The 21,453-nt window shown below is 23.9% G+C and overlaps 8 protein-coding genes across 8 annotated transcripts; 5 read left to right on the plus strand and 3 right to left on the minus strand.

Moving 5' to 3' along the window:
- Positions 1–356: 356 nt before the first annotated feature.
- cand_024310 (calcium binding EGF domain-containing protein) lies at positions 357–4,868 on the plus strand (the record flags this gene model as incomplete). The annotated part of the gene is made up of 1 exon (XM_067212661.1): positions 357–4,868. One exon carries the CDS (start codon positions 357–359, stop codon positions 4,866–4,868), a length of 4,512 nt encoding a protein of 1,503 aa, XP_067068702.1.
- A 104-nt stretch (positions 4,869–4,972) lies between these two features.
- On the minus strand, positions 4,973–6,730 carry cand_024320 (aspartyl protease family protein; the record flags this gene model as incomplete). Its single annotated transcript, XM_067212662.1, has 1 exon — positions 4,973–6,730. One exon carries the CDS (start codon positions 6,728–6,730, stop codon positions 4,973–4,975), a length of 1,758 nt encoding a protein of 585 aa, XP_067068703.1.
- Positions 6,731–7,796: 1,066 nt separating this feature from the next.
- Positions 7,797–9,725, plus strand: cand_024330 (5-AMP-activated protein kinase catalytic subunit Alpha-1; the record flags this gene model as incomplete). The annotated part of the gene is made up of 1 exon (XM_067212663.1): positions 7,797–9,725. The coding sequence occupies one exon, from the start codon at positions 7,797–7,799 to the stop codon at positions 9,723–9,725; it is 1,929 nt and encodes a 642-aa protein (XP_067068704.1).
- Positions 9,726–10,196: 471 nt separating this feature from the next.
- cand_024340 (uncharacterized protein) lies at positions 10,197–12,734 on the plus strand (the record flags this gene model as incomplete). Its single annotated transcript, XM_067212664.1, has 1 exon — positions 10,197–12,734. One exon carries the CDS (start codon positions 10,197–10,199, stop codon positions 12,732–12,734), a length of 2,538 nt encoding a protein of 845 aa, XP_067068705.1.
- A 243-nt stretch (positions 12,735–12,977) lies between these two features.
- Positions 12,978–13,502, minus strand: cand_024350 (uncharacterized protein; the record flags this gene model as incomplete). Its single annotated transcript, XM_067212665.1, has 1 exon — positions 12,978–13,502. One exon carries the CDS (start codon positions 13,500–13,502, stop codon positions 12,978–12,980), a length of 525 nt encoding a protein of 174 aa, XP_067068706.1.
- A 748-nt stretch (positions 13,503–14,250) lies between these two features.
- cand_024360 (casein kinase alpha subunit) lies at positions 14,251–15,291 on the plus strand (the record flags this gene model as incomplete). The annotated part of the gene is made up of 1 exon (XM_067212666.1): positions 14,251–15,291. One exon carries the CDS (start codon positions 14,251–14,253, stop codon positions 15,289–15,291), a length of 1,041 nt encoding a protein of 346 aa, XP_067068707.1.
- A 1,967-nt stretch (positions 15,292–17,258) lies between these two features.
- Positions 17,259–19,136, plus strand: cand_024370 (ATP synthase alpha subunit; the record flags this gene model as incomplete). Its single annotated transcript, XM_067212667.1, has 2 exons — positions 17,259–18,057; positions 18,253–19,136. The coding sequence occupies 2 exons, from the start codon at positions 17,259–17,261 to the stop codon at positions 19,134–19,136; spliced, it is 1,683 nt and encodes a 560-aa protein (XP_067068708.1).
- A 406-nt stretch (positions 19,137–19,542) lies between these two features.
- cand_024380 (uncharacterized protein) lies at positions 19,543–21,123 on the minus strand (the record flags this gene model as incomplete). Its single annotated transcript, XM_067212668.1, has 1 exon — positions 19,543–21,123. One exon carries the CDS (start codon positions 21,121–21,123, stop codon positions 19,543–19,545), a length of 1,581 nt encoding a protein of 526 aa, XP_067068709.1.
- Between the last annotated feature and the right edge of the window lie 330 nt (positions 21,124–21,453).

The raw sequence follows: 21,453 nt of genomic DNA on the forward strand, positions 1-21,453 counted from the left end.
TTAACAAATCAGTGCTTTCTCCTACAAAATGTCACATTTAACTATTTCTCAAATAAAAACTCTTAATTTGTAGTATTTTGCCAGGATCACCTCTAGTTGAATACTTTTTAGCCACGTAAGTGGTAATAGCGCCATATAATAGCGGCGGTTATTGCATGCAAAGTTTGTAATCGGCTGACCTTGAATATTATAACGATTTGCATGCAAGAGGATACTTTACAAGGAATTACTATAAACATGGAAATAATTTCAAGGTAAACAAATCTTTTATTTACTCTATTTAATAAGTTAACTAATAAGAGTTCGTATTCTTAATGCCTTCAAATTATTCATAGGAAGTGTTGAATATCTCCAAGATGGTAACACATCAACACTATAATTATCAATATCAGCACTTATACTGGTTTATTTTTTTACTAGTGTTTTTTAGCCATATTAACATAACTAACAGTGAAAATTACTCGAAAGAATTGTCACCATCTTTAAATAGTACAGTAAACTCGTACAATGAGAGTAAGTTCACAATTAAAAAAACTCAGCTGTCCTCTCAAGTTTATACAAGTAATAATACTAACACTTACAACAAATTAACACCTACAAATAATAGGAAAACTCAACAGAGGCGTACTAGTGAGACAATATCAATACAGGAATCTCAATATAGTGAGATATGTTCTAGTTTACCCAAAAATATAAATGAAATAGAGGAGAGATTTTGGACACACTTAGTGTTTATGCATGCTGATAATAATCTTGAATCAATGGCTTTAGTTGATTTAGCTGAAATGTCATCTCCATTACATCCAGAGACAGTAAACTACGTGCATTTAGTAGTATACATTGATAGATGTAAAGATTATACAAACAAAAATGTTATAGTTCCAATTATCTCTTGTCCAAGAAGTGGGTTAGGTAAGATAAATATAAAACAAGAACAAGTTAACCAAAACTTTACAGGGGCATATATTTTATATAGGTGGAAGCTAAACAAAGAACTTGAAGAAAAATTGGGAATTACATTTGTATGGATATTAATAGATGATTTAGGAGAAGTAGATTCAAATTCACCTACTGTACTCTCGAATTTTATCACTAATTCACTTGACATGTTTCCATCTTTACATCTAGCACTAACTCTATGGAATCATGGATCTGGATGGGTTGGATTTGGTGATGACCATGATAATGCAGATGGATCTGGTATGCATTTAGATCAAATGTATAGAGGAATAAAAGATGGAATTAATAATAGTCTTAGGGGATCAAAAAACGGAATGGGAGCAACAAATCAGCTTGTATTTGATGTTTTAGGTTTTGATGCTTGTTTAATGATGCAATATGATGTATTGGAAATAATGAGACCATTGGCAGCTTATATTTTAGCAAGTGAAGATAATGAACCAGGACATGGTTGGAATTTCAGGACTATAAATCCAGCAACAAAAGTGTCATATTCTACTAATGCAATAGGTAATAACTCAGAATTAAAAGATAAAAATAATAATAATTCACAAGTTTTCTCATACAGAGCAGCTACTCCACTAGAATATGTTTCAAGAATTGTATATGGATATTCTTTACATGCTAAGAGTTATCCACTAACTTTATCAGCAATAAACACGGATTTACTAGATATATTTATGAACCATTTATATAACTTGATAGTCTTACTATATCGTTGTGGTGGTGATTATATTGGTGTAATAATAAAAAAATCTATTTTAAATTCTCGTAAAATTGAAAATTGCGATATAATAAATCTTTGTAGCTGCTTTGATTTGGGTGATATGCTAGAGCAATTGCGAGGCTATCTAGCAGAAGAGATTGTTTTAGATACTACTATACAGGAGCTACTAGCTTTAACACTGAATTCATATTATAATATGCAAGTTGTAAGTGTTAATATTCAAAGGGACAAAACTAGTTTGTCGATAGATGAATCATTAGGTAACGGTAGTCTTTGGACAGGCATATCATTATACTTCCCTAATATCTTCCAGTCTATTAGTTGTAGTAATACAAGAGTTGCAAAACAATTATCTCTTATATATATGAGACAATCAAAATCTGAATGGGGACAGTATATTAATGATATTTCAAGGGGTAGACCTGGACAATACTGCAATCTCTTTAGTAGTAAATTTGAGGAAGAAAAAAAACCAAAATTTACTGATTTGAAAACAAGTGTGAAATTAATTGAAGATAACAACTCACATTCAAAATATATTGTGATGAAGATGAGTAATAACACTATTATGTCTCAATCAATTATATCATATCCTCTATTTGGTACTCTAAATAAAACCATTCCTATCTCTTCCATAATACTTAATAAAGTTGAGTCTAAAGGTATCATTAATATTAAGTGGAGAACATTTGCTTATGAAGTTAAACAGAAAATTTTAATGCATAAAGAACCTTATAATGAATATCAAGATCCACGAGTTAAGATCTTCAAACCATCATCTTGTGGTCATTTAAATTGTTGGTATAGATCCAATATAACAATAATGTCTAATTATAATCATGATTATATGATTGGCCACTTTATGTTATATGAAACTTTAAAAGATCTAGAATTGAAAAATGGATATATGGCATACTTAACAATTTCAAACAAAAACACAAGTAATTTGAAAAAATCTCAAACTTTATATATGTCGACTCCAGGTGGAGTAATTGAACGTTCTGAAAATGAGCCATGCTTTTTAATTCCAATAGTTTATCATATTGAACCTATATCAAGTATTAGTTCAGTTTATATTAATGAAATGATACAAAAAATTCAAGAGGTGTATAATATAATATCAGATACATTAAATAGTATAACTGCACCATCATTTGGGATAAAAGTTTTATCAAAATATGATACTGATTCTATTAAATCTAGAAAAGTCAAATTAATAACATCTATTCAGAATCATGCTATATTTATTTGGGGTAATGAAAGTACGAATATTAAAAATAATAGCCTTAATTTCATTAGTCCTATAAGATTAAATATAATGGATATTGAACCTAGTTTAAATAGTTATAGTAGAATACTTGTTAGTAGCTATAGTGAATATTCAAATGGACTTGATAATTTACTTACATTAGGAATATCAATTAATGGAAAAAACTTTACTAGAGAATGCTTGGATGAATGGATAAATGATGGAATATGTGATATTTTCTGCATAAAAGATATAAATGATTGCAGTAATATAAAAGATGAGCTTCCAAAGTTTGAAATCAAATATCCTCTTTCTAATAAACAGAAATATATAATAAATCCAAATTCGCATGTTCAATGTACTCCAAACAATTTAGATTTATTGGGACAATGTTGGGAGGATTCAGTTTGTAGACGTTCAAGTTATTCTAATAAATACTATTGTATATGTCCACTAGGGTATCGTCATCAAATTATAAAGTTAATAAATAGATCTACAGGTGAAATATTATATCGACATAATTGTGAAGATATTGATGAATGTTCTGAACACTCAAGACAGTGGATAATTGAAGAAAATGAACAAACTGAAGGTGACTTATATAATGGATATAATTTTAATGAAGCACTTTATCCTAGTATTGAAAGAGGTGAGGAAATTTCAGATATACTAAATTCACCTTTTTCATTTATTAAAAGACATGTTGTAACCCCATCAGGCTTAAAAAGACCATGCCACCCAAATGCAGTTTGTATTAACAAAAAAGGTAGTTTTGACTGTAAATGTAAGCAAGGTTTTCATGGAGATGGAAAATTATTATGTATTAAAGATAATTTATGCTCAGATTATGAAAATAATTCTTCACAAGCTTATTCTTGTCCTGAAGGATTACATTGTTTAAGCAACTATAGTCAAAATAATGATTTATATAATGATTTATATAATAGAAATATTACACTAAAAAATATTTGTGGTTGTAAAACAGGATATAAAATGGCTATATCATTAAGTTCGAAACCAATCTGTGTTGATATAGATGAATGTAAAATTGACAGTGATAGTCGGATTGGTACAATAAAATCTCATCAATGTAGCTTAAATTCAATATGTACAAATACTATTGGCTCATTTATCTGCTCCTGTCCAGTCGGTTGGATTGGAAATGGATATATTTGTTCACCAAAAACAGGGGGTGATATAGCAATTCAGGTTGAACTATCTGCTTCTTTTGAAAAGTTAAAAGTGCTTGGTTATGCTTCAATAAAAAACATATTTAAACAATCTATTATAGAAGTATTAGATATACCAAATGAACTTATTGAAATAACTAGTTTATGGATTAATCCAATAAATGAGACTATAAAAATATATATACATCTACTTGAAAATTCAGGTTATAAAAATAAAAACATATTCTCATCATTCTACAAAAATAAAAAATCTGTAAATAATATAACAGAAAATAGTTCATTTAATAATGTAAATAATGGAATTAAATTACTTGATTTACTTACTATTAGTTCTTCGACATGGTATTCATCAACTTACTTCGGACATATTCTTGGTTCTACAGTAAATCCTACAAAAATTATATCTGGTTTGGTAGAACAAAAATCTATAAATATTATTGATAAAATTCTATTATTATTATTTCCTGAAAGTACATATAATGATCTAAAAATATCACCATATGGGAATCCAATTGGAATTTTAATCTTTACTACTATTTTTATTTGGTGTATATCATTATTTCTAATAATTCTCACTGTAATTCTCCATATTATTTTATTCAGTTACCTTAAAAATCAAAATCACAATGAAATAGAAAAAAATGATTCAAATCATTATAAAGAAAGTATAAGTAATGACTTAAATCCATTTAAATCACAAATATTTTCATTAGAACTTTCAAGTATGTCAGGAAGTCATTAAAATTCACTAAAGTAAATTACACATATTTTAGTAAAATATTAATTAAATTAGATAGAGAAACTAAAAATATCGATATAACATAAATAAGATCTTAATCTTATAATTTATTCAAAAAAATTCAATATATCTTCAAATTTCCAAGTCTCAGCTAATCTACCATTACGCTTAATCCAATATTCTTCAACTTCATCATCATCAGGGATAACAAATGTCTGATTTTGGGATGCTAATCTAGAAAAAATATATTTACGTGTTTCTTTATTATGAATAGCTTTAGCAATTCCAACAGCTGATCCAATATTTGGAATATTCTTTGCATATACAGTGAAATAAGATCTCATGAAAAGGGAACCTAAAATATATGCATGACCATATTCACCAGGAATATCTATTTGCATAAAACCAGGTTTACATTTACCATTTTCATCCGGAATCAAATATATTTCTGGAGTTATTGCTACTTTAGTATTATTTATAAATTCATATGTTATTGAAGGAAAGTAGTCATATAGTTTACTACTTAATTTTTTACCATCTAAGTGAAGTTGGGAACAATCACCAAATGGTGGATATTTCTTAACAAAATGATGATATTCATAATTAGGCAAAGTGAAAAGTGATGTACCAGAATCAAATATTACATACCCAGTCATTGAATTCTTATCTTTTGTTTTATTACCCATAAAATGATCCATTGATAAATCCTCATATAGTCCATATTTTTTAAATAAATATTCATCCTGATCTTTTTGCCATTCATAAGCTAAAGAACCATAATCACAACAATATTTAGTATCTCCAATATATAAAGATATTAATTCAACTTCCCAATAATGTTCACGAACAACAGGAAGCATTCTAAGAGGTTTATTATAAAGTCTTTCATCAACTCCACCAAGTAATAATAATGCAGAAGGATTTGATAATGCATCCAATTCAGAAACTAAAGGTTTTAATCTATAATCATTTATATAAAAAGCAAAAATATTTTGATTTATAACTCCTTCTTCTTCTAATCTCTCCATTAAAGGTGGTTGTAAATTTGGTGTTGCAGACATATGAGAAAATCCAAGACCAATAATACCTTCAAATAATATTGTATCAAAGATATCAATACTTTCAGTATTTTTTTCTTCTTCAACCATACCAAATATTTGATTTTTTAGTTTAAAATCACCAAATATAATATCTTCATATGCTAATCTACCATATATCTTACCAGTACCAAACATTACTGACAATTTTCTAGATGGTTCAAATCGTCTAAATGTACTAGAAGTAAACGGTAAATAACGTCTAACTTTTTGACAACTTGGTTGATTGCAATTATCACCAATAATCCATAAATTACTACTTCCTGTATCAATTATTGGCCAAAAATATTGAGGTGGTGTACCAATTCCAATACGTCCAACAAATAATGAATTTTTAATTTCAAATATTGGAATAATTGTATTTGTTTTATATAATGGATATTCACTACTTAAAGTTTCATTAACAGATGATATATTTGCCACCTCAACAATTTCAAATTCTACATTGTATCTATTTAATTTTGGTTTTAAAATCTCACCCTTATTTGATTTAAATGGAAAATTATCTATGGAAATTTTTGGTAATTCTATATCTTCTAATATATCTTCAGATAAACTTTCTGATATAAAATCACTCACTTCATCATCTGATTTATTTAAGTCTATATAATTATTATGTTCAATAAAAGAAAAGCATATATCTGATATATTATATTTTAATACATTACATAAATATATATGTGGTCTTTTTATTAAAATATTTTCATCTGAGAGGAAACAAGAATTATGTATATTTTTAATTTTATAAAAATAAAAATAACTCACCATTATTAGGTAACAATTTATTAAAATACTTTATTATTATAAAGTCCTATAATAAATGAACAGTTATATATTTCTAGTTCAAATATATATATATCACAAAAAGTCATTAATATTATATTAAATTAGTTATTTATTATAAAGTCCATATTACTTTATATTGGTTAAATGTGCTTATATCTTTAATATATACCGAAAACTAAGTAAATTTAAATTATTGAATTTACAAATTATATATTAAAAAAAATAAAGAAAAAAAATGAAATGAATGTATTCCAAGACCAAGTCCTCAGAATCTTTTATTTAAGTTCTCATTATTATTATCAATTATATATATTCCAATTATATTAACTTAATAATAAAATAAGGGAAGAAGAAAATTACCTTACCTTTAAATAGATATTAAAGGAAACATCCCTCCATCTTATAGATGATATAATTAATATTAACAATAAAACAATATTGGACTGTACTTTATTTAACATGCATCCCATATATAATAAAAAGTGTGTTATATTAAATGAAATAAGCAATATATTATTACGAAAGCGGCTCCATTTGTTGTGGGAAGAGTTTTAATGCGAATAAGGATGCACCACTACCGCTACAGATTTTTACCTTAATGGGTTATTAATGGATTAATATTAAAATATTCTTGATATTGACTAGTTATAATGGTCTTAATCTTAGATATGTATATTTACTGATAAATTATTGGTCTATTAAATTTTTTGGTATCTAAATACACAATTGTATAAATAAATCATTAAAAATAGATTTGAAACATATGTAATAAAGTTGCATATTTTCTTATGCAACTTATTTTATTTTATTTTTTTTTTAAAGAATAATAAATTGTCTTATATATATAATCATTTATAATTCAAATAATTATTTAATAAAGAAGTCAAATTGATGCTAGTAACATACAAATCATTAAAATAATTTAAAAAGGACAATAATAAGTAATATAATATTAAGAAATAGAAAAAAAGAAATTGTATATTAAATATTACAAAATTGCATCATCTTTATCTGAAGAAATATATATTTGTAAAGCTAATTCTTTAAAATGACAAGAGAATTATTAACTTCTCCAAATAAATCTTCTTCATCAACAATATATTCATATAAATTAGGATCATATATAATGGGACCAACTTTAGGGATAGGATCATTCGGTAAAGTAAAATTAGCAAAACATGAACCAACAGGATATAATGTTGCAATAAAAATTATGAATAAGGCAAAAATTAAGTCTATTGATATGTATGATAAAGCTAGACGTGAGATTAGTATATTACAAAGCATTGATCACCCTCATATTATACGATTGTATGAGGTTATTGATACACCTTCAGATATATTTATGGTGATGGAATATATTAATGGTGGTGAATTATTTGATTATATTGTACAAAAAGGTCGTCTAAATGAAAATGAATCAAGAAGATTATTTCAACAATTAATATCTGGAATTGAATATTGTTATATAAATAGAATATGTCATCGTGATTTAAAACCTGAAAATATTTTATTGGATAAACAATGTAATATAAAAATAGGTGATTTTGGATTATCTAGTTATATTTATGATGGTAATTTTCTAAGAACATCATGTGGTTCACCAAATTATGCAGCACCAGAAGTAGTATCTGGGAAAGCTTATTATGGTCCAGAGATTGATATATGGTCATGTGGTGTAATTTTATATGCATTATTATGTGGTTCATTACCATTTGATGACGAAAATGTTAGTAATTTATTTCGTAAAATAAGAAATGGAATTTTTAATATGCCTGGTCATATATCAGATGCTGGTAAATCATTAATTGCTAAAATGTTAACAGTAGATCCATCTCAAAGAATTAATTATAAGGAAATAAGACGTCATCCATGGTTTAGACAAAATTTGCCATTTTATTTAGAACCACAATATTATCACTTATTTTTACCCAAAATATCTTCAAAAAATTTATTCAAAATAGATTCATATAGTCAATTAAATAATAATAGTGTAACATCTTGTTTACTTTTTGATAAAATTAAACAAGAAAATGGTGCAATGTGGGCACAAATACAAAGAAAACATCATCGTCAACACTCAATTTTTCCAAGAGAAGTTCAAAAAAAAGTAATATCACGTATCCCAATATTTGCAAATACACATATTAATAGCAAATATTTTTTAAAAAAATCTTCAAATTATATTAAATATGATATTAATAATGATAATAAAAAAAGTATTTTTCAATTATTATTATCTAAAATGACAGAAGCTATAGATAATATTAAAATGCAATGTGAATTAGAGGAAAATCATATTAAGAAACAATCATTTAATTCTTCAAAAAATATTACTTGTGATCCTAACGTAAAGGAACAAATTGAACAATCCGAAATAAAATCATTTAATTTAGAATCAGAAGTAAATATCCATTTAGATAAAGACAATATATTAAACAGTCATTCTTTTAATAATAAAAGTGATCAGGATAATATGAAAAATCATCTTTATTATTCAACATCACATATACAAATTTCTACTATACCTGTTTTATCTATTAATTTATCTACAGAATCTAATTTATTAACAAGTTTAGAAAATCGTTGGTTATTAGGTTTTGAGATTACTGGAAGATTAGATAATATTATATTTAATATATTGAAAACTCTTAAAGAATCTAATTTTGAATGGAGATTTCAATCATTACATAGGCTAAGTTGCAGACCAATTATTTTATCAGAAGAAAAACCCCAATATAAATTAAGTAATCAGAAAAATGATTATAAAGATAATGCTAAGTTATCTATAATGACAAGTCCATATATAACAATACAATTATTTAAAATATGTCCATTTAAGTATTTACTAGATATTCAAGTAATTGACGGTCCCTTATTAACTACAGCATACTTGGCATTTAAATTAACTACTAAAATATATACAAATTTAAAGTATAGTCATAATCATATTATACAAGATAATAAGATATTATAGTTAGAATATTATTTTGGTCAATATAAATATAAAGGCAAATATATATATTTTTTAAAATGATCCAGTTATACTTATTCTATCTTCCTCTTATTTTATTTTAAATGAGAGGGGGGAAGGGAAAAGAAAAAGGGGGATATAATTGATAATGTTACAGAATTTTTGTAATATTTAATTCAAGGAATTATTCTAAAAGTACATCGATTAATCAAAAATTTCCCGCTAGAAATAGTATTCAGCGGTATTTAATTATTTTTTTTTTTATTTTTTTATTTTTACTTTTTTTTTTGCGGTATAATCCTTAAATTATTTTATAATATTAAAAACGTATGGAAAGTCATACATTAATATTATTATTTCTGGTTTTGTAGAAACCTTTAGCAAAAAAAGTGGATATTGTTTTTATTAATATCATCCCTTTTTTTTGTAATGATACCTTATATTACAATAGCTTTGGGAAGTCAATAATATATAATGTATTTAGACGAACTGGAAGATTTAAAAATACAAAAGATCAAGTTTTTAGGTGTAAATGAATTGTTACAAATATCTAATTTAGATGATAAAAATACTATAGGGGATATCCTCTTAAAAGAAGATTTAAATGAATATACTGGATTTTATGCAGATTCAAATAATAATTTACTTATATATAATCATTCTAATAAAAAATTATTTAAATTAACTAACACAGAGATTATAAAATATGAATTAGATATTCCTTTATTACAATATATTCCCGAATACATGATACTATATGAAAAAAAAACAAAAAGTGGATTATCAACAAATTTTGAAGATATGAATGAAGATGAAATTATTAAATATGTTGCATTTATTAAAAATAAAGTAAATCTATGCTTATATTACTTAAATGAGTCTTCTAATACATTTTCACTTGTAGATGAAAAACTAATTATTGATCCAAACAATACAAATACAAGGATTTTTGGTTTATTATGGTGGGATACCCCAAATAATACTAATATATTATTAATGGTAATAACAAGTATTGGTTTATATTTATATGAATATAATAATAATAATTTAATAATAAAATGGCAAGAAGAATTTTTATGTTACAATGCATGGTATGAATTAGATAGTAAGACAATTGTCCTACAAGTAGGTCCAAATACATTAACTCCTTTATTATATTTAAAAACTGAAACTAATAATATTGGAATTCAGAAATCACAAAATTTAGATTTATTATTAAATAGAGAAATTGAAAGTGATGAAATAATTATTTTAAATTTATATGGTGATATTTTTTGTACTCATTTAGACTATTTTAATGGTAGGATATCATTAAGAGATTTATATAATCAAGATAATATTGATTTAGTTTTAGATATTGATAATAAATTTGAAAAATTTTCATTATTTTTATTGGATAATATTTTAGTTGTTATAAGTTTAGAAGGTAATAAAAATGATTCTATAAAATCAAATAATGATAATTTATTTAATATTATAGGATTTTATGACATTAAATTATTACCAAATATAAAGAATAATAAATATAAAAATTTAGAAAGTGACTCAAATATAGATAATTTAGAACAATATTATTATATTATACCTTGCTTATATGAAGATAATTACTCTGATAATATTTTGATTAATATAAAGAATAAGTCAGACTTAATGAATTTAGATTCATATATGGATAAAGATGAATGTGATGATACTAAATCTATAAGATATTTAGATAAATATTCGGAATTATCAGATGTTAATAATATTTATTTAATATTAAGAAATGGTTATAATCTATTAATTTTTATTTCAAAAAAAGATTTTAATTCTTCAGATAATAAATATATAAGTTTCAATAAGATTTATTTGTCTAATAGAAAAATAATGGAGAAAATAATTTTACCATTTAATAATATTAATAATAAAGAAATTAATTTAAAAGTACTTCCATTCATATTTAATCGTAAAAATTGGAATAATGATTTTTATAATTATATTCAAGAATTTGTAGAATTTGAAAAATCAAATACTAATAAAGTATTAAATAATAATCTTTGTAATTCATATCCTAGATTAATAAATATTTTATTAGAGATATTACAAGTAATGTATGAAATGAATATAACTCCTGAGTTTCAATTTTATAAATTAATAATTGAACTAATATTATTTTATAAAATTCCAATGTTATTACGACAATTACTACAATATCATATTATAGAAGATTCTAATCAATTATTATTACTATTACTTAATTTTTATATTGAATATAATAAAATAAAGAAATCAAATTTAATTAGATATCATTTAGATGATAATTTAAATAATATAAATAAATTATCCAATTCAGATCCCTTAAATGAAATAAAAGATAATAATCAATTTAATATTAATGAAGAAAAATATTTAAATTTAGAGTGGTTAGGGCAAATATGTTTAGATATGGCTAATCGTCTACAAAATATTTATATTATGATAGAAATACTTATAATTAATAAACAATATAGAAGAATAATTCCAATTCTTAAAGAGAAATCAAAAAAAAATCTTTATGGATATAAACAAGTATCTTCATATCCTCTTTACAAGATTTTAAAAATTGTAGGTATGGATATAATTCAACAACAAAAGGATCCTCTTCTATTGAAGACAGTGATTACACAAATTAAAGAATGGTTTGATGAATATAATGCAAATAGTCAGATTGTTTGTAAACCTAATATTAAGAAGTGTCAAAGATGGTTACCATTACTTTATGAAGAGGAGGTAGGTATTGAAGCTGATTATGAAGATAACAATGTTGTAAGTGAATTAGAACCAGATCAAATATTGTCAAATAAATATATGATTAATAAGAATGAATCAAATTGTACAGTTCTCAATAATTTAAATAATAATAGTGGAATTCTTAAAACAATTCCATTTATCAAATTACCATTTGTACCATTGAATAATCAAGATCTAAGATTATATTCTGATAATTCTCTATCTGTAACATCTTCTAGTTTTGATAGCAATGATAATTTATAGGAATATAACTTAATTTTCTTTATCATATTTCTTATTAAAAAATTGTACACTTTTTTTATTTTTATTAAGTATATCGTAATTAATATATCTGTTAACTAAAGAAAAAAAAAAATAGGAGAAATTCTCAGAAATAAAATTTCTAGTGATAAATATTAATATTACTGTCTAATAGCAATAGTAATATAATATCCATCAAATTTACAATTCATAAATTCATCCATAATGATCTTATAAATAATCTTGTTAAATTGGAAGTGGTAAATCTTTTTGGAAAGGTAACTTTTGTTTTATATTACTTAGTATATTATTACCAATATAGGTCATCATAGAAGAACCACCTGGAAAATTTGTTGCTAAGAAAGAAGCTAATGCAATAATCTGAATTAATGAAAATAATGAAGTTAACAAATAGCTCTTTATAACTAATGTACCGTAAAGAGTTAATACTAAACTTGTACAATAAATAAATGAAAATGGTAGTCTTTCACGTCGTGTTAAATACTTCATAAAGCCAAAGAAACCTTTCATAACTACAAAACTAGCCATGAAGAAAATAGACCCAAGGGTAAACAGAACAGCGAATTTATGGGGTGAGACTACAATCATCGGCAAAAATAAAAATGATAAAAATAAAGATAAAAATGATGTAGTAATGCAAATAAAGAAGCTGAACCAACGTTGTGGACTAAAAGATTCTGTAGTCTCTTGTACTTTTTGTTGAGCTCTATATAAGATATTACGAGCTGAATCTGCTGCTCCAGTTAACATCTTTATTCCAAATATTCAAAATAATATTAGAAAAAATTTATATAAAAAATTGCCACAAAAAAAATTGATCAATATGATTTTTTGGTTACTTTTTCTATTTCTTACTTTTGTATTGCAACATGAGTAAAAACGTAATCGTGCATTTTATGGCGCCATTTTTCCTAACTTTTCCTGGATTTTATTGGTATAAATTAATATTGGAATTCTTCCTTTTTTTTCTTCCTTTTCTCCTTCTTCTATTTCTTCCCTCTTCTTTAAATAATATCTCTAAATAAATAGATATAAAGATATGTAAGTAGTGATTCTACAGTGAAGTTGGGGAGGAGTGACTAGAAGTTCTTAGGATGTAATATTTTTGTTTTGATCAAGTTATCTATTTCTAAAATTTACACTACTTTATAAGTAAACATAAACAAAAAGAAAAGGAAGATGTAGATAATCCAGAAAAAAATGAGACTATTCAGATTGCAATATTTAATTTTTAGAAGTAGATATCTAATACTTAAAATATTTATTGTATATATTGACCCTTGTAGAGCCTGCAATGACTTTTTCCGAGGTTTACATTTAATATACTGATGTAAGACGGTTGACAATGAGCGCTAACTATTCTTTGACAAGGTTAAATTTTCTTAATCCTAATATTAGATAGGAATTATAAAATTTCTGAGAACTCTCCTCTTTTCTTTTTTTTAAAAAATTATTAAGAGTCAAGATTTTGAGCTCTAACAATTAATTGATTTTGTTAATGAGTAGCTCAAATAGATGGCCTCTCCCTCGTCTATACTCAGACGTAAATGTATATAGGCCTCGTGAATACTGGGACTATGAAAGTTTACAAATTGAGTATAGCTTCCCTGACAATTATGAAATTGTGAAAAAAATTGGCAGAGGTAAATATAGTGAGGTTTTTGAAGGTATAAATATTCAAACTAATGAAAAAGTGGTAATAAAAGTGCTGAGACCTGTTAAAAGAAAGAAAATTAAACGTGAAATAAAGATTTTATATAACCTACATGGAGGCCCTAATATAATAAAACTGTTGGACATAATAAAGGATCCAGGCAGTGGCACTATTAGTTTGATATTTGAACACCTACAAAATATTGACTTTAAGAGTTTATTTCCAACTTTTTCCGATTATGATATACGCTATTATATATTTCAAATATTAAAAGCTCTTGATTATTGCCACTCTCAAGGTATTATGCATAGAGATGTTAAACCTCATAATGTTATTATTGATCCAAATAAGAAAGAATTAAGACTTATTGATTGGGGATTAGCTGAATTTTATCATCCAAGACAAGATTACAATGTACGGGTTGCTAGTAGATATTATAAAGGTCCTGAACTTTTAATTGATTTTCAATATTATGATTATTCACTGGATATTTGGAGTCTTGGATGTGTTTTAGCTGGACTTGTTTTTAAAAGAGATCCATTTTTTTGTGGGGTAGATAATAATGATCAACTTGTCAAAATTGCTCGTGTACTTGGAACTGATGGTCTATTTGAATATCTTGCAAAATATAAAAAACAATTAGAACCATATTTTGATGATTTACTTGGTAGACATACAAGAAAGCCTTGGAGTAAATTTTTAACTAATGAGAATCAACACTTTGTAAATCCTTCAGTTCTTGATTTATTAGATAAAATGTTGGTATATGATCATGCAGAAAGAATTTTACCTAAAGAAGCTATGTTTCACCCTTATTTTGATCAAGTTCGTTTAGAAGATGAAGCTAAAAATAAAGTTAAGAATAATTCTATAATGAAATCTTAATAGAATAAATATGAATATTTGAATATTGAAACTATTGAGAAGTTATAAAGTGATATGTTTGGATAAGTGTATATTTGAAAGGAATATATTTATTCAAAATGTGCAAATTACTATTATAATATTATAGTTTAGATATGTTAAAATATCTAAAAGGTTATTTATTTTCTATAAGTACTATTTTAATGGAATATGATAAGACTTTAATTAGGATAATTTTTAGTAACTACACATCTTCTGGATATTTAAATGATTTATTATTACTAATAAAAATATATTTGTATAATTTCACTACTTTATTAATATATTTATTCAAATAAAGAAAAGTACTAATTTTTTTTAATAATGGGAATATCTTTATAACTTAAAATATCTTGAAGATTATTTTGAATAAGAAAGGGTAAATTTATAATTTGTTTACAAAATCTTCATATTAATATAATTTAGTAAATATAAGAGATTAATATTTTAAAATGAATAATTGGATATATAAGTATAAAATACATCACTTTTTTTTTTACTTCAAAATTGTAAAGATCTAGTTAAATCTAAAAAATTGGAGATATTAAAATAGATAATTCTTTAACTTGGCTGATAAATACTATATTAATGATAAAAAGTATGAGTAAATTGATTGATTAATTTATTTCATTTATTACATAACAGAAATATATTTCTATTTATCATGTATTGATAGTATTTAAATACAAACCATATTCTAATAAGGGATTATATATTCTCATTTACAATATTTTTGATAATATACTATTTAAATATTGTATTGAGTGAATAAACAATTAGTATTATCTAAGTTTAATTATTTCTTTTTTTTTCTAAATTATTTTAAGAAGTTGAATTAATAAAATAATTGTTACTTTTGGATGTTACATTGGAGTTTTAAGTTCATTATATAATATTACTTTACTTAAGTTACTAAATCTTATATTTTATCAATATAATCAATAAATAATATACTTATTAATATAGTTTGGTTTAATTGGATTATTTTAAATTGTTTTATTTTAGTTCAACTTTTTTTGTAATATAAATATTCTTATTTGTATAACCAGAATAATTACATAATATAAAGAAATATTATAATAAAATCTACAGATGTATACTTATATATATATATATTTAGATGATAAGAAATATAAATTTTATTTTGAATATATTAGCTAAAGAGTATTATTTGTTTATGTAATATTATTTAATAATTTAATAATTATATAGAATAGATCCTATTTCTTTATGAAATATATGGAAGATTTATATAAACATATATTTCTTTTTTAATATAACAAGTTTGTCAAGTTAATTTCTGTTAATAGATTCCTAATTAATATATATCATTCCTTCTAAAATATCATAATAAACAATAAATATGGAATTTAAATATTACTCTAATTAATATATCATAGTGTAATGATTGTTTTTGTTTCATTTTCTTTACTAAATATCTGATTTATAAATTTTCTTATTTTAACTTTTATCAGATCCAAATAATGTAGCTGATGCATATAAACAAGAACAAGTATAACACTACAACCAACAAATAATAATAATTTAAAGATAATTTAATAGTCACAATTAACTGTGGAGACAAGTTTTTTATAATATATATAACGAAATAAATACTACATAATGATATTTCTTTATTATTAAAAATTTTATAATAAACATTATTAAGCGGGTTTATTTGCAACATCATTTTTTGGATTAATTATTGGTATAAGTCCCTGACATTTTAATTATTATAACGAGATCTTTAATTGTGTATTAATGCCGTTATAACTATTTATATAATAATTTTATATCAGAAAGAATAATATCTTTCAATATATGATATTAGAATATATTGTAAAGAGTTAATCAAGAGTACTCAGACTAAAAATATTGGGATCTTAACTCAGATAAATATCTGTATATTAATATAAAACACTTGAGATAATTTTGGATATTTAATTAGAATGAATAGCAGATATTATTTTTCACTTAGCTCTAGACTAGCTCCAATTTTATTTAAGACATTTGCTCATAGAAATTTAAATGGATATAAAAAGTTATATATTTATTCAGCTTATAAACTTATTTCTTCAATACGTATTCCTGAATTAAATAAAATTTTGGAAGAAAGAATAAGTGGTTTAAAGTTAGATCTGTCAATAAATGAAATAGGTCATGTAATATCTGTAGGAGATGGTATTGTAAGAGTATATGGCCTACAAAATGTTCAATATGGTGAGATGTTAGAATTTTCTTCAGGAGTTAAGGGCATGGCACTAAATTTAGAATCTGATAATGTTGGTGTAGTTATTTTTGGTGAGGATAGAGGTATTAAAGAAGGAGATATTGTTAAGAGGACAAAAACTATTGTTAATACTCCAGTAGGAACAGGATTATTGGGACGTGTAGTAGATGCTCTTGGTAATGCAATAGATGGAAAAGGAGATATTATTTATTCTGAAAGACGTTTTGTTGAAGTTAAAGCTCCAGGAATAATACCCAGGAAATCTGTTCATGAACCAGTACAAACAGGTATAAAATGTATAGATAGCTTAGTCCCAATAGGACGAGGTCAAAGAGAGGTTATAATTGGAGATAGGCAAACTGGGAAAACAACTTTAATTATAGATACAATTTTAAACCAAAAATATAGCTATTACAACTCTAAAATAGAAGATAAAGATAAGATGTATTGTATATATGTTGCTATTGGTCAGAAACGGTCTACTGTCGCACAAATAGTTAAACTTTTAGAAAAAAATGGTAAGTAAATTAAGAAAATTGAATATATTCAGGCACAAAAAAAAGTTTGTATTATTGAATTTTAATATATTTTAATATTATATTTTATTATTATTATTGCTTTCTTTTTTTCTGAAGACAACTAAAAGCTTTTGCCAATTTATTTTATATATTTTCAATTTACTAAAATAATTTTAATTTTTTTTTCTTTTTTAGATGCTTTAAATTATACAATAGTTGTAGCTGCAACAGCTTCTGATCCTGCTCCTTTACAATTTTTAGCTCCATATACAGGTTGTGCTATGGGTGAATGGTTTCGTGATAATGGTAAACATTGTATTATTTTTTATGATGATCTTTCTAAACAAGCAATTGCATACCGTCAGATGAGTTTATTATTGCGACGTCCACCAGGTAGAGAAGCTTATCCAGGAGATATTTTCTATATACATAGCCGTTTATTAGAAAGGGCAGCTAAAATGAGTGATGAACGTGGAGGAGGATCACTTACTGCTATTCCAGTAATTGAGACACAAGCTGGAGATATGTCTTCATATATTCCAACAAATATAATATCAATAACAGATGGTCAAATAATGTTAGATAGTGAATTATTTTATAAGGGAATAAGACCAGCTATTAATGTTGGATTATCTGTTAGTAGAGTTGGATCTGCAGCCCAGTTGAAATCTGTTAAACAAGTTAGTACTAGCCTAAAATTAAATTTAGCTCAATATCGTGAAGTTGCAGCATTTTCACAATTTGGATCTGATTTAGATGAATCTACAAAAAAATTACTTATTAGAGGATCCACATTAACTGAAATTTTAAAACAAAAACAATATTCTCCATTAGAGACAAGTTTACAAGTTGTTATAATATATATTGGTGTCAATGGATATGTAGATAATATTAAACTCACTGAAATCCCAAAATTTGAAAATTTACTTTTTAAATTTCTAAAAGATAATTATCAAAAGGATATATTAAATCCTATAGAAGAAGATAAAGAACTTTCAAAAGAAGTAGAAGAAAAACTTAAGGAAGCAATCAATCACTTTTTTGAGGAACATAAATTTGAAGAAAGGAATAAAAAGTAAAACATTAATATTATAATAAATAATACAAATATAAATATTAATAAGATTACTTATTATTTATATTTTAATTTAATATAAATAACAGATCTATATTTACATTATTTTATTATTATTGAATTAAAGTCTTTAATAAGAAAATTATTAAATTAACTTATATATTATTTAAATATTAATATATAAAATATTACTATTGTCTAAATATATATTTCTATTTTTCTTTAAATATAAGAAATTTTACAATATATTAACTTTAATTTTTGTTAAATATAACTTCTTATAGGTACTTATATATCCCTATTATGATTATCTAAATTAATTTAATTATAATTATATATTAAAATTCAAAAATTACATTAATATTGATTATAATAATCTTATATTTATAATTCTATTAAAAAGTATAATTTTAATTATCTCGTAACTTTATTAGACTGATAATCTTTAAGATAAATATGAATAAATTATAATTTTTATCCAATAATTGAGTATTAAAATATGCATTTGAATCATCTAATAAAGCATTCACTATATCATTAGTGAAAACTTTCTTTAATATATTTAAAGCTTGAATAAAGTCCATCTTCATTATATCTGGATGACAATATAAAGGATAATTATCCACAAAACAAAAAGAACATTGAATTTTCAGTTTTATTGGTAAAGATAATTGAAATATTTTACATAATATATCTAAATAGTGTAAACAATAACCAAGACCTATTGATATTCCTGGTTGTTCTTTAGTATCTAAATTATTTAATACCTTTATTGGAGGTAATGGTACATCCCTAATCATAAGCCATCCTGTTTTATATTGTACTTTAATCGGATAAATCTGATTATATAAAATATTAATAAAAGATTTTATATGTAATGATATAAAACGTCTTAACTTTGTACATTCCATTATCTTCATCTTCCATACTTCTTCTAACTCTTTAATATTTGATAATATTTCATCATGTATTAGTGGATTAAATATTATTGGTTTATATATAGTTGGATAACTAGAATTTTCTTGATGTTCTTTAATATTTGTATCTTTAGAAAAATTGTTAACACTTATACTCTTTTTATTTATTTTTTTATAATCATGTTTAATAAGAGTCATATTACCTAAGTTATCTATAAAATTATCTAATTTCTTATTAAATCTCTCCTTATTTTCCCTAATATTTATTAATTCATTTCTATAAGACTTTAATATTCTGTGGAGTTTTAAACTTTTTTCGATCAAAATTTTACTTGAAAATTTCCTTTTATCCAAAATCTTTTCATTATTACCATTCAAATTATTACCATTCAAATTATTATCATTCAAATTATTATCATTAATATTATTGTCATTTAAAGATAAATAATATATAGATTTATTACTAGTAGTTACTAATATTTTATATTTATTATTATTATAAATATAATCTTCATCAATATTATTTAATTTATCTATATCATTAACTTTACTAAGTTGATCTATTGAAAATTGTTCTGAATTCCAAATATTATTACCACTTTTTGCATTTAATATTAGTATCATATATTTTACATTTGATAATTTAAAAATAGAAGATGGAAATATAAAACTTGAAAATGTACTACGTGATAATATACCAATAGATTTACAATGGATTTCTTCAGATTTAATATCCCAAATTAGTTTAATATTATCGCCTAATTTATATTCTTTATAATTATTCAAAAAATATTTTGAACTTGTTCCTAATGTTAATGAATATCTATTTTCGTTCATATCTTCATCTAAAAATTCATTTTTAACCAATTTACATACAGTACAATCAACTTTTTTATTACAAACTTTTCCATTTAGAAGATGGAGATAATCCAATATTAGAGAATATACTTTCTCTTCAGTTTTAGAAAATATTAATCTAAGTTGCATAACAACTGGTATATTAACTTCTGATATATTCCACTTTATAATAATTTGTTCAATACTTCCAAGTGTTACCCCATTATTTATATACATTTTCAGATTAGAATGAGATGATTTCTGTAATAAGTAATTTATATCAATAATTCTATATCCTATTCAATAATTAATTCCTATAAAAGTACTATCAAAATCTAATTGAACTAAATATATCCCATATTTTATTAGGAATCTTAATGTAATCTTATATTTAATTTTATTCCCTGTTTTAATATTTTAACTTTTAGACAGTTTATTCACAAATATTGAAATATAAAATGGCGCCTTGTAGCGCTATTTTATAAAAAATATATGTAGCTAATTTCTGTTTATTATTAAGATCTTTAAATATTTATAATCCAATTTATATATTTTAATTATTTCATA

The sequence above is a fragment of the Cryptosporidium andersoni genome (genome assembly GCF_001865355.1).
Source record: "Cryptosporidium andersoni isolate 30847 chromosome Unknown contig_20, whole genome shotgun sequence".
Lineage (NCBI taxonomy): Eukaryota > Apicomplexa > Conoidasida > Eucoccidiorida > Cryptosporidiidae > Cryptosporidium > Cryptosporidium andersoni.